General features: G+C 41.8%; 1 protein-coding gene across 2 annotated transcripts; it reads right to left on the reverse strand.

Moving 5' to 3' along the window:
- Positions 1-2,765: 2,765 nt before the first annotated feature.
- Positions 2,766-12,560, reverse strand: LOC145446788 (E3 ubiquitin-protein ligase RNF4-like). 2 transcript variants are annotated; one of them, XR_013917349.1, is made up of 6 exons: positions 12,346-12,556; positions 11,662-11,783; positions 8,511-8,581; positions 4,326-4,454; positions 3,431-3,660; positions 2,766-3,364 (listed from the first exon to the last, which is right to left on the reverse strand). XR_013917349.1 is itself a non-coding variant. In XM_080325156.1 (6 exons), the coding sequence occupies exons 1-5, from the start codon at positions 12,429-12,431 to the stop codon at positions 3,505-3,507; spliced, it is 564 nt and encodes a 187-aa protein (XP_080181282.1). In that variant the 5' UTR covers positions 12,432-12,560; the 3' UTR covers positions 2,766-3,423; positions 3,489-3,504. The 2 variants fall into 2 exon arrangements, 1 of the variants encoding a protein (XP_080181282.1); XM_080325156.1 differs by having other exon boundaries at positions 2,766-3,423; positions 3,489-3,660; positions 12,346-12,560.
- Positions 12,561-13,560: the final 1,000 nt, after the last annotated feature.

The raw sequence follows: 13,560 nt of genomic DNA on the forward strand, positions 1-13,560 counted from the left end.
GTAGTTAGGCTTCAAGAACTATTCCAGTGTGAATGGAAGCAGTCTATAAACGTAACCACTTCAGTAGGTATATGCCTAAGTCAGGGGCGGGCAACTTCTCCAGTCGGCGGGCCGGATATAGGAAAATTAAGTACTTGGCGGGCCGGATTGCTAAATCGATACATTATTCGCCCATTTATTAACATATACAAAGAATAATTCGTATTTAATGACTGTATTTTAACGACGGCAGCAATGTCACTTCACTGCCATTTCTCACCGATAATGACGAAGACAATGTGGATTTGAGAATAGGGTTGTCATACAGGCGTCACCATGTCTAGATCTCTCTGATCAATCTACACACGGCGCAACCCTTATTTAAGATTTCAAGGCGTTCGATGAGTCCAGTACCCCAAATTTACAAAGATATCAATTCATTAGGGTTGAGTAGGTGTCGAGATAGCGTCGTTGTTAAACTGTGGCCCAATTAATCTCGATATTGAATTCATGCGGCCTGCGTCCTCTACGAAATTTAAATAGTGGCCCGCGACCCGTTTTGAGTTGGCAACCACTGGCATAAGCGGTGTCTTACAACAGCCCAGAAGTGTGCCGTGCTACATGTCGGCAGTTACAGAATCAAAAATAAGAAATATCAGCCTGGTGTAAATGACCATTGTAGTCGATAAACAACATGATTACCACAAACGACATTAGGGTTGAGTAATGAGTATACATCGTAAATGCCGATAATGCAAGTATTCTCGCTTCGACGAACTTACGCGTAAGGTCCACTGCTCAATCAGTGCTCATCCACGTATATAATAACATACAGTCACTAAAATTGGACCTAATAAGCAAGTAGTGGGGAATCTCGGCTAACTGGGGCCGCGGGCCACATCATCATGTAAAACGGAAAACAGTCCGCGGGCCGGACAAAATCCCTTCGCGGGCCGGATCCGGCCCGCGGGCCGTATGTTGCCCGCTCCTGGCCTTAGTCAAGGTTGTAACCAAGTCTCAAGCCAATCTTACTTTCATTGTTTTGACTAGAGTCATTCTGTTCTTTATGTAGTTCCAAGTTGAACCCAACTTATGAAAACTCTACTACTAGGGTCAGGACCGTAACAGCACTTCGTCAGCCCCCCTAGGGTTATAGACTGAACTTCTTCCCCCAGACCCCCCTCCGGCGATACACTGTCTACCGCTATTCAGCATAGTCATTGGGAGTTTGTTTAGTCAATCAGCTTTTGTCGCCTAAGCGCGCGAAGCGCGGAAAATTACTAGAATTCATGATTTCACCGGTCAGTATGATCGGGAATTGCATATATTGTTATCAATTTTTATCTTCTCTCTGTTCACGCAATCAGATTTGCCGGTAGAGCTGAGTGAGTTGTGTTTGAAAAGGTAGGACCACTCAATAAAAATTGAACATCTTCGGGCGTATACCCGTTGGCAAGAACGAAACAGCACCTCGTCATGCCCCCAAAAACGTGGGTTTTCGGCTCCCATAAGGTGATAAAACGCCCCCCCCCCATCACGTTGTTCGCATTTGTCACGAAATTATCTGTACTGTATTGTGAGCCAGCGCAAAGCGCGAAAATTTTCGATAATTCGTGATAAAATCGGTCAATCAGATCGGCGATTGCATATATATGCTATCAATTTATTGTCCTCTCTACTCACGTAATTAGATTTACCGGTAGAGCTGAGTGAAGTGTCTTGAAAACGGGAGGGCCCGTAAATAATGATTAAACATCTTCGGGCGCGCGGACCCGTTGATATGACTTCGTTACATGATGTTATTTCGTGACTTCCAGTCTGCTATATCAAAAAATATAGAATCGCACAAACGTAGGCTTCTAAACTTAGAGACGCACTCGATTTCAAATTAGTATTTCTTCACTGGCATAAAATTTTTCCCAACGGGATGGTATTTGTCTTGTGTGGTTTAGATTGCAAAGACAGGAACATTCGGCGCCTATGGACAATTAAACCTGTATGTATTTTGTATACATAACGAAGTCTTCGGTCTGCATAAGGGCATAGACCTATTCGGCCAAGCCTTTCTCGCTGTCGATCGTTCTGGCACACTTCTTGGAGTCGCATGTTATATGGCCTAAAACTTGATTGTATGTCTTGGTGGGTCGTGGCGCGGTAATAGCGCAATACCCAATAATATAGATAAATAGCTACCAGAATTCGCGCGCAGCGCGAAAAAATCGCATAAATTTTGAAAAAATACTCAATGATTTATGCTAATTCACCAAATAATTTTGGGCCCCCTTCGAGCTGGGGTGCGGCAGTTACGGTGCTGACTAGGGTGATATCGAATGCTTCGTGTTCATAATACTGGTCAACATCAATTTTGGTGCCAAGAAAGTTTCAACGTTTCAGGATACTTGTATGTCGCTGAATCCAAAAATGACATTAGTTTAAGACGAATGTCATTTTCGGACTCAGCAGCCCAAAAATCCATTAAGGTATCTTGTACACCAAAACAATTTTTTTCTTTTGTTGGCCAGAGAATAATCTTCCTCGCTTCCAAGTTTCTGACCCTAGTTTTACAGTACCTGTACTAAGAGACGACCTTGCGCAAGCCTTGGCCGTCCGAGTCAAGCTCACAGACTAGCGTACGAGCAAGTTGAGTCGAGTAATTTTTTTGGTACAACCCTGGTACGAGTTCAGACACAACCGCTAATGCAGGCAGACTTATTTGCTGACCAACCATGCCTGAAAGCGCACCTCTGACTTTTCTCATAAAACATAAGTGGACAAGACGAAAAAGATAGGCTTCGACCCCAAGAGAGTGGTCGAAAGCAATAGTATTCTCTCAACGAACCGGCTAGGATAATAAAACCCAAGAATCAAGCATACAGACATGGCGAAATACACTCGCCCAAGCACAAGCGAGCTCGCAAGTCAAAACCATTAGAAAATAGGACAACAGCAGCAACGGACCCGACGATAAAGCAAGTCGTTCGTGCGATTACAGACGTAGTATAATTTTTCTGCTATAAATATTTGTCAACTAAAACGCAGACACAGTGTCCAAGACGCCAGTAACGCCACTCGCGGGATACCATGTTTCCAGGCAAGATCGCGTGGTCCTGCATTGGATTACTCGCAAGAGGCAGTGTTAAATGGAGTAGGACAATCGTTCGCCGCTCTGGACTTGGCATCATCAACAAGGGGGGCAAAAAAGCATGCTTAAATATAAATAAACCGCAGGGAAAGAGCAATAGTGAACAGGAGAGAAAAAAAAGATAGCTTGAAGAACTAACATCGTGCCAAAACCCATAAACTTATGCACAGCGCGAGACAATCGCATGACGGGTTTGGCGTTGGTGTCAATACAATATTTATAAAGAAAAAAATTGAGACAAGACTCTTGTATTGCTATACGGATGAGAGGCCAGAGCAGCTGTCATGTCGTTTATCAAAAAGGTCAGACTCTTGTATTGCTACACGGATGAGAGGCCAGAGCAGCTGTCATGTCGTTTATCAAAAAGGTCATTGTGTACCGCCTTATAGCGAGAGGTATAGGTTATGAATTTTCCTGCTATCCAAACGCTTACGGCACGTGGGGCATTTTTTACTGTGGAATATAGCGGTGTTGATGCACGTCTGGCAAAATACGTGTCCACACGTCGTTGACTTCAACTGTCCACCCTCTTTAACGATCTGAAAAGAAAGTAAAATATTGTACAAGCGACAGACTAAAGGAGTATGTTTGGAAATATGCAAATTTTTAGTTCTAATTGTGCACCACGAGCAGACCTGCATGACGTAGTCAATCCAAAATCGTCACCAAGGCTCTCGGTAGATGTTCATTGTTATACAACAAGTTTTCAAATGAAACAACCAATGCATTAATAAAACGAGCAAAATTATTAACCATCTCGGCTTGCTGAGATCAGGGCCCCAAGTACACGTTTTCGTAATGCATGTACTGTACAACAATGATAACAAAGCTATAAGCGCCGAATGCACCACAGATGCATTAGAAGGGAAATTGCCTTCACACGGAATTCATTCGTTGATCGTAAGTTCTGGCTGTGACATAACATGTATCCTGCTGCTTAACAATTGGACTGACCTAAAAATGTCATGAGAGCCAGCGTAATTTGTGCGTGCAATGAACAAAACAAGTTTCTTTCGGGGTTAGTGGGAGCTTTGGTGCCTGGTTCATTGCCACTCGGATTTTGTCTAAATACTTAGGGAGACACTGGGTGTAGTAGAGCAAGTCTTATCTATTGCAGAAGGAATGCTTACTTTGACAAATATTCAGTAGTGCTTAAAACAACAAGACAGATAACTGTCGTGAACCAACATGTAGCATAAGTTACCTTGGAATACTTTTCCAGACAAACAGGACAGAACAACGTCGGCTGGCTGTTTGCTTCATTTGTGCTGTCGTTAGTTGATTCCGGACCAACAGTCGGAGACTCATCGTCATTGATCTCTACTGAAGATATCTGGAAGGATGTCATAATTAATAAGTCTCGTCTCCTGATGATGATAAGAGGTTATGGACAGACTGTTCCAGCAAGAGATTAATTACATTATAAACATACAAATCCATGCTACCCCGGGTTGCAATGACTCGAGTCTCGAAATTTTGTCGAATCGAGGCAATTTGTGTATTGACTCGACCAAGTCACATGACTCGAGACCCAGACGGCCAAGACAGGTATTTCATTGTAACTTCGAAGAATAGTAAGATACTGCATTATCGGTATTTCGAATATCAGTACGGGTGTTTGCAAACTAAGGCTAGAATCAGTGCAAATTGAGGGAAATTACTATATTATTATGAATGAGGCATTCAATATCGCTCAAAAAGGGGATTGAACTCGATCACTCGATCATAAACAGAGAACACAATATCTTGGTCTCGAACCCTTGACTTGGTCTTGACTCGGTGGTGGATCGAAATTGACTCGACTTGACTCAAGTTTAAAGTATAAAAGTAGAATTGACTTATCACTTGGTTACAACCCTGCCTACTAGCCTACAGCTGTGAAAATAGCGCAGCAAGGTAACAGGTTAACAGCACCCTTGGGCGCTAAATCTGGTAATGTACAACTACAAACTGTCTTCACGGACATCACGTCGCAAGGTTGACATTCTTCATTCGCTGTAGTGGGATTCGCTATAGCAATAATTGGGATATAACAACACTACTCCCTTTTGGAATTTCGAACATTTAGAAACTCAGTTTTGATAGCGGGGTGCATTATACCGAGATGATCTCTATAATCGTAATATGTCATTGCCTTACTGGGAACCCGCTAGTGGTCTTATAGTGCTTGAGTTTCTATAAATGTTGAAATGTTGAACATTTGTGTTTTTGAAGACTATCATTCATTTTGAAATCGGTCCGTAGAGCAAAAGAGGTTGCCTTCCCTTAGTTGCTAGGCGTAGCCATGGGACTGTCAGTAGTGAGGAAGAGACAGTGTCCTGCGCATGGATTGTGTCATCGCCATCATTTTGTGGATGGTCGGTTTCAGGATAGCCGGTAATGCTTATTGTTTTGTTATGTCAATGTCCGAATACCCATTGGATGAGTTCAAGGCTCCTGATACTTGGGTCTAGTACCACTTTAACATCAACTGACAGGAGGTGTAGCTTTTGTGTATGGGTAGTATTGGAAGCAAAAATACTGTGCGTTTGAGTTCATTAGTCCATTCCTTTGTGCCACGGTCATGGAACTTGGTGAGCGAGATACTCAGCAAAGTATATTCTCGAAATTAGTAGTGTCATTGATCATTTTGTTTGGAATTTCCACAGAGCTTGTGGTTGCTTGTAGTCGAGTGTTTGTCAAGCAAGAAAGTTGTAATTGAAAAACAAAACCACATGTTTGTGATGATGATCATACGACTAGCCATACCTTGCCGGCCGATTTCGTCTGTTCTCGTTCGTTAGCTGCCTTTGATGATATCCTAATGCCGGAGTTCAACTCTATCCATCCGAATTGACATTTTCCTGATACTGCTGAAGATGCTCAGGGCTGTGGTCCGTTATGATTTGTACTATGGGACCACCCACAACAAAGTTGCAGAAATGCAAGAGGATGAAGTCATGGCCCAGGTCTAGCGGTAATGTTATTTCTGTTGTCTCGTGGCTCTGCTGGCAACAGTGACTGGTTTGCAATTGGAAGAATTGTTGCCTTGTGCATGAATTGTTGAGGTATGTGTAAAAGTAGTGAAAGAGACCGGTGTCTTGCGGGCAGAGTCGAAGGTCATTCCACACAGGCGCGTAGCCAGGGGGGGGGTTTCGGGGGTCGAAACCCCCTCCTTTAGAAACGCGAAACCCCCTCCTTTAACGCGAAACCTTGCTCTTTTTAAATGACCGCTCTGACGCTAATAGTCGGTTGCAATTCAATAAGTCGTATTATCAGTATTGCGCGCGGCGAATTGACGAAAGTCGCGGCCAATTAACGAAAGGCGTGTTGCTAATTAGCCAGATTCGTCCGTGCGCATTGCACTGCACAATGTAACGCGACACGATCTCCCGCTGAGATGATTGGCGAAATCGGGTCATTCATTGTCGCGCGTTCGGCAATCATTGCTAGCCTGATTTACCGCGTCTCCGACAAGCCTAATTCCGCTGGCTTGAATAATCACATCTGCAATAGGCTCTGTGCGCACGATATCGTCACTGGCCTTCACAATCACATCTGCATTGGCTTGGTGTGCATGTGCACGATATCTTCGCTGGCCTACACAATCGCATCTGCAATAGGCCTAGTACTAAAGATATCGATAGCCTAACTACTGCGTCTTGGGCCTACCATGCTTTGGCTCCTATTTCTCGATGGCTTAGATAAAATGCAATTAAGTATGAGCTGATTAGCGATTGTGATTAAAGAGTGACATCTCGTAACTGAATGACATCGAATGTCCGCAATCATGTTCGACGCGTGCGTACATGGGTAATTGATTTCAACTAGTCTTCAGTTATAGTCCAGTAGGCGTGAGTTATAAGAGGTAAGGTTTGAACCACCTGAAATCGGCGTCATTATAGCACATATTCCATAAAAACTCGTACATTTTTACTTGCGCAAATCGTCGCCGAGGCTACGTAAGACACAAGACGCAATGATGAGCGGGCGTATTTAATTGTTGGACGCTTTGATAAGCGCGCGAATTTAATTGTTCAGCGCGTTGATAAGCGCTCGTATTCAAATGTTCGACGCGTGCGTATTTCATTGTTCACGACAGATCAGGGAGTCGCTAATTACCAGCACTTCCGGACTCGTTGACAAGCTTATAATACGCCTATAATCGGCAACACGGGGATGTTGTATAATCGTTATTTACGCATCGCATGTACTTAACCCTAATGAATCGATGCTACGTTACTAAATTCGGGAAAAATCGAACCCCCCCCCTTTTATTTCAAACCCCCCCCCTTATTTTTCGGCTGGCTACGCGCCTGATTCCACAGTACATTTTTCTGACCATCTGACTTTTTGTTATCTGACGCAAGCATGACGTCTTACGAGAAAACAAGAGTATGAATTCCCTAAGGCCTAAACGACTCCACAAAGCATAGGAAAGACATAATCCGTCCTTTGATCGTGGTGATGATTTCTTTCTAGCAGAAGGCAGACTTGAAGTGTTAGGGTGGAGTGAAAAATAAAAATCTATGAATTTCAAAAGTGTCTTGATACGTGGAGCTAAATAGCAAATAAATAAATTTTATCATAATTTTGGGATCGTGCGCCCTCTAGTGGTCGTGCACTTTCACCGAACGAACCGAGAATATGAAATTTAGCCATATCTTGATAACCGATTACACTAGAAAGCTAGTTTTGGGCTTAAAAGATGCGGAATCAACATTTTTTTATCTCACTCCCACAGAACTTACTCTTAAAAATGAACAGAAAAAAAGTTACGAGCAAATTACTGATGTTATAGGTAAAATTAGGCACTGAAGCAGTGGGTAGGACGTCAAAAGCGTGTTGTGATTGATCTTATGACTGAGCAACATATCCCATCAATTACAACTACTTTTCAAAACTTGCTCGTTCGGTGAAAGTGCACGACCACTAGAGGGTGCACGAACCCAAAATTATGATAGAATTTATTCATTTGCTATTTGGCACCACGTATCAAGACACTTTTTTGAAATTCAAATTTTTTAAATTTTCACTCCACCCTATTGAATTGTAGCTTGCTGAAGAGTCTGCTGCTGCAAGGGGATTCTGAAAGCACATTGTTGGTAGGTTGGCAGACGATGATTTAACGTTACCCGAAATACATGATGAACAAACAACAGCTGCTTCACAAAAACTTCTACAGCATGACCGCTTTATTGTGAAGGAAACGGCTGTAGCCCACATGCCTTGTTTTCATCGAGGAAAAGTAAAGGCACTTATGCAACTGGAAAACGAATTCCTCGTTTCAGAAGGGATCCATCATCATTGCCTACAAATCCCATTTTCAGTAGGCCTTCCGAATGCATGCAGTCTGATGCAATGTCACTCTCGAAAAACTAGGGAATTAGAATGTAAGCAGAGAACATACCTCTATGATTCTGTCGGCTTCAGGAGAAGGAACAGTCAGGTCTACATAGTCGTCGGCACATGTCAAATCGACTGAAAATTTAAGAGAAGTAAAACTTGTGCAATACAGTGCAACACCATCTAGTCGTAAAACAGGAAGTGAAACTTAAATTGGTTTCATTCAGTATACAAACACACACCACCGAAAGAGCAGTAAAAGCGGTATACGTTATGATCCACCGATTTAGATTGTACTGGCACACAAAGAAGGCATACATTGATTTATATCTTTTTGAGGGAATTCACATAGCATAGTAGCCTAATCATGGAATCTGGTATTGCAGCAATAATTCAATAATATGGTTTACTTCAGGAACAACAATTAATATATGGAATATAGCCTATATGTATATGCCTAGAAATGTAACATCACAGCACAGTTATGATGATTCATTACACAACAGTGTTACAGTATATAACAGTGATTCCCAATTCGCCACATATCTTGATTATTGGGCACTCTTCCCTAAGAAAAAATACGCAAGATTTATAGAAATGGGCATATCACCGTTGGCCATGACAGCACCACAACGCACCAAGACATATAAAGTTTTAGGCCATGTAACATGTGACTCCATGAAGTGTGTCAGAACGATCGGCAGCTGACCAAAAACTTTGAAATAGCAGAAAGTTTGTTATATGTACAAACTACATATAGGTTTATTTGTCCATATAGGCGCCTAAATGACTGGCGCCGAATGTTCTTGTCTTGGCAATCTGAACCTCACAAGACAAATACCATCCCGCAGGAAAGAAAGTTATATGCCAGTGAAGAAATACCAATCTGAAATCGTGTGATCTTTCAGTTTAGTAGATTTGGGCAATTCTACATTTTTTATATAGCAGACACGAGGTCACGAAATAACTTCATGTAAAGAAGTCATACCTAGGGGTCCGCCCGCCCGAAGATGTTTAATTTTACGTGATCTGCAGTTTCAAAAACACTTCTCACTCAGCTCTACCGGTTAATCTAATTACGTGGGCAAAGAGGACAACCATGCCATTCCCGATCTTATCCACCGATTTTACATGAATTATCGAAATATTCGCGCGTCGCGCTGTCTCACTAAACAGTACAACTTTAATTTCGTTGCAAAAGCGAACAACGTGATGCGGGGCCAGTATATCACCCTATGGGAGTCTGGGGTCCTGACGAAGTGCTGTTACAATCCTGCCAACGGGTATACCCCCGGAGATGTTTAATTACTATTGAGGGGGCCTATACCTTTTAAAACACACCTCACTCAGCTCTACCGGTAAATCAGTTTACGTGAACAGAGACAGGATGAAAATTGATAGCAATACATGCAATTCCCGATCATATTGACCGATTCAGTCATGAATCCAAAGAAATTTCTCGCGCTTCGCGCGTTTAGGCCAGGAAAGCTGATTCACTCAACGCACACCCAATTCAGCAGATAAGTAGCGGTAAACAGTGTACAGTTTCAAAATCTCGTCAGGGCAATAAAACTACTCCGAAATAGCCACGATAACTGTTTGGGTTTGTTTCATAGCCGTAGTATTCGTGCGGCCCCGACCGTACTCTGAAATTCTAAATTTGGCCCTCACACCGAAAAAGTTTGGGAACCACTGGTATATAACATCAAACAATACTTCTATGACTATACTATTCATAATGGTCAATTCCAAAGGACAGGTGATTCATTTAGATTGAGTCAGAAACATGATCAGAAGGGCAATTGTTTTTTACCAAAAAACAGAAGATTTTGCACTCAAAAATAAAAAATTCGACATTTTTCGACTACGAAAGTATTTAAATTAGGAATTGTTTTCTACATATTTGGTTCGAACTGTATGTCCTTACGAAGTAGCTTGGCAAGAACAAAGAAAAAAGACAGACAGCAGTTGTTTGCTGGTAGTATTGAAATTCAGTCTATACTGCTGGTGCTATACTTTAGAGCGCTGGTAATACACTTTTTAGAACCACTGTGCCATAAAAAAATGTCCACCACACAGTCAAGTTTCAGCATCAGATTTGATTAATCAGCATGAACTTGTAGGAACACACTGTCATGTCAACTTATTTTTTCATTCTATGGTATATGATTCACAATGAGTGGACAATGGGCCATCTACAACAGTAGGTCAATAAAGTAGGTTACAAGGTAAAAATGTTGAATGATACCGACACCGACAAACTTCAGTTTGCAAAAAATTTTTTTGACTCAGTAACCAATTTTGAATTGTTCGACATAACCCTACAATTTTGACAAAATTTCAAATTTTTTGACATGTTGAAAAATAATCGCCTTAATGATCAGATGGCAAAGGAAAAATATGAACCAGGAGTCCAGGACATTTCAAAATTTTGTAATTCTAACTGGCGCTGTATTGCCTGTACCATATTTAGTAGGGATGGTACGAACATGGCTTCACGTTTGACGTGTGAACCTCCCAAATTTAGAGGTTCCTGTTCAGACGAACCTTGACAGGTTCTGCTCCGTTACCAATCAATTATTGACATCAACGATATTGATATAAAAATACATCGTTGTCTGATGTAAAAAGTCTGTCAGGCGTACCGGATCTATCTTGATATGATAAAAACCAAATCTGTCCGATTGGGGTGTTGGCTACTGTATAACTTGTTTTTGAAGTAATATCTGTAGCAAGTACGGAAACCAGGTTTTCACTCTGATCAATATCAATGTAGCAACTCTCCGAATACATTGCCCGGTCTAACCCATACACTGGTTAAGCATTAGCTGATATTTAGTGCGAGACGGGAGATATTGATTTTATTGAATTGTTATAGCATTTGATTGTTAATTCATTTGGAGATGGCTGATGAAATTTGGAGTCAGCCTGTACTTCAGCATTGTGGCCGTAGTCCTCCTCAAGTATCATGTACATCAGTGTATTACCTAACGGAAATGTAGGGTTGGAATTAGCAACATGATGTCACATAACATCATAAATTCGTGTTCGCATTCACATAGAAACTTTCAAACAGGTCCTCGTTGAAACGAACCAGAACCTTTCAGTGGTTTGCACTATCCCTAATATTTTGCCTATTCAGCAAATCATTTTTGCACTCCATATTGACAGAGAAGACCGGCAACTCAGCTATATTCTAATACACTAATACTTACTTATTGTGGAATCTGCTTCAAAAGCGTCCAACAATCGTAATCGTTGTCTGGGTGGCGGGTTCGGGCGCTCCACTGGAGTGGATTCAACCAGTATAATTTCCGAGCTATGCCTTCGACAACGTCTACAATAGATAGGAATAGAATGTTAATTGCAACGAGAGATAGCTTTTCGGTTTCTACTATGTTTAGGGTTGCCAAAGCGGGTCAGTACTCTTGTTTCACACCAAGTGCCCTTCCAGCATCAACTCTGCCCATTCATGCGATCGTACAATTTCGCTTGCTAGTGGCCAAGTTTTGGGGAACAGCCTGTGGGAAACAAGCCTGCAACCAATGATCTACTGCGGCTCGTCTAAAATGATAATCCAAATTAAAATCATAAGTTGAATCACATGGCCTTTGAAGAGACTTGGGAATGAAACAGTCTCAGTCGTTAAATCTAAACTTCTCAAGTCAAGAATAGGGTCTTCCAGGCATCAAGATACTAACAATTCAATTTACTTCAATTTCAACAGCTTCATAGCTATTTTCAAATGTGTAAATCAAGATGCTACAGTTATAACTTGGCTCAGGTCTACTCAACAGCCAAAACATTTTACACCAGTATGTTCACAAGGAACCAATAAATAAGAGAATGGTTGGGAACACAGACAGGTGTAGAGGTAGGCTTACAGAATACATATTCACCTTCTTCCACGTCGGCCAGTAGATGATATTCGGCTTCTTGTATTTGGGCCTCTTAGCGGCGTGTCTTCAGCTTCAGCATTTGACATAATGCAACTATCGCAGGGTTCTTTTTGCAATGTGTATATATTTTATTATTTTAACGCCTACAGCACAACAATAGAAGTTGATAACTATAACTGCAATTTGCAAACATTCAGTCTTCTTGCGCAGTATATGGAAGGAACCAGCTAGGGCAGTGGTTCTTAAACTGGGGGCGTGAAAGCATCTGATGGGTGTGTAAGCCGCAGTCAACTGACAATTTTTTTGCACATGGCACAATTTACCTCCAGCTCATAGTTATATTGCTCGGTGTATAGTCTGATATTTCATATTTTAGTATTCTCTCATCAACAGTCATAAACTGGCACTTCTTCGTTATTCCCCACACATCCAGAAGTGATCACCACGAAACCAATAAATGATTTCCATGAACATGTGAAAATTTATAATGTCAAAATAAATTGTTTTACGTGTTGGGATTAGGGCTAGGGAATTATTAGGGTGGGGTGGGAGATATTAGGGTCATGGGAAGGGGGTATTAGGGTCAAGGTTAGGATATCCTAAGATTAGGGTTACGGGACGCGGGTGCTTGGGTAGGTTAGGGTCAAGGTAGGATATCCCAAGATTAGAGGTGGGAATATTGTAATCTTCACCCCCGACTTATCTAATCTTAGGATATCCTAGCCCCATCTTTGACCCTAACCCACCCTAATATCCTCCAACCCTAATCTTAGGATATCCTAACCTACCCTATCCTAATATCCCATTCACCACCCCTAATATACCCAACCCTAATCTTAGGATACCCTAACCCACCCTAATATCCCCCTCCCCCATCCCAAATATCCGTCTACCCCACCTCAACACGAAAAACAATACATTTCGACGTTTATAAATTTTTGTTAGTGTTCATGGGAATCATTTATTGGTGTCATGAGGATCATTTTTTCGATGTGTGGGGAATAACGAAGAAGTACCCATAAACTTCCATGCCATTTAACTATATGTTGGGATTTCTGGCATTCTGGTTGCTCTTTCAATCAATTTTTCATATGACGGTAAGGGGGGCACGAAATTTTATACTATCATAAAGGGGGCGTGTCTAATAAAGTTTGAGAACCACCAAGCTAAAGCTAGGAGTCTACCGGCAACATAATATCCATCTGCTTGGTACCA

Source organism: Botryllus schlosseri, chromosome 9, assembly GCF_051294905.1.
Source record: "Botryllus schlosseri isolate E-star chromosome 9, Bs_hap1, whole genome shotgun sequence".
Lineage (NCBI taxonomy): Eukaryota > Metazoa > Chordata > Ascidiacea > Stolidobranchia > Styelidae > Botryllus > Botryllus schlosseri.

Excerpts from the sequence above, each read along its gene's own strand:
- LOC145446788 (XM_080325156.1), bottom strand. The coding sequence starts at position 12,431 with ATGTCAAATGCTGAAGCTGAAGACACGCCGCTAAGAGGCCCAAATACA. Across the intron at positions 11,784-12,345 it reads ACTGGCCGACGTGGAAGAAG|ACGTTGTCGAAGGCATAGCT; the intron begins GTGAATATGTAT and ends TATCTATTGTAG. Across the intron at positions 8,582-11,661 it reads TGAAGCAGATTCCACAATAA|TCGATTTGACATGTGCCGAC; the intron begins GTAAGTATTAGT and ends TTAAATTTTCAG.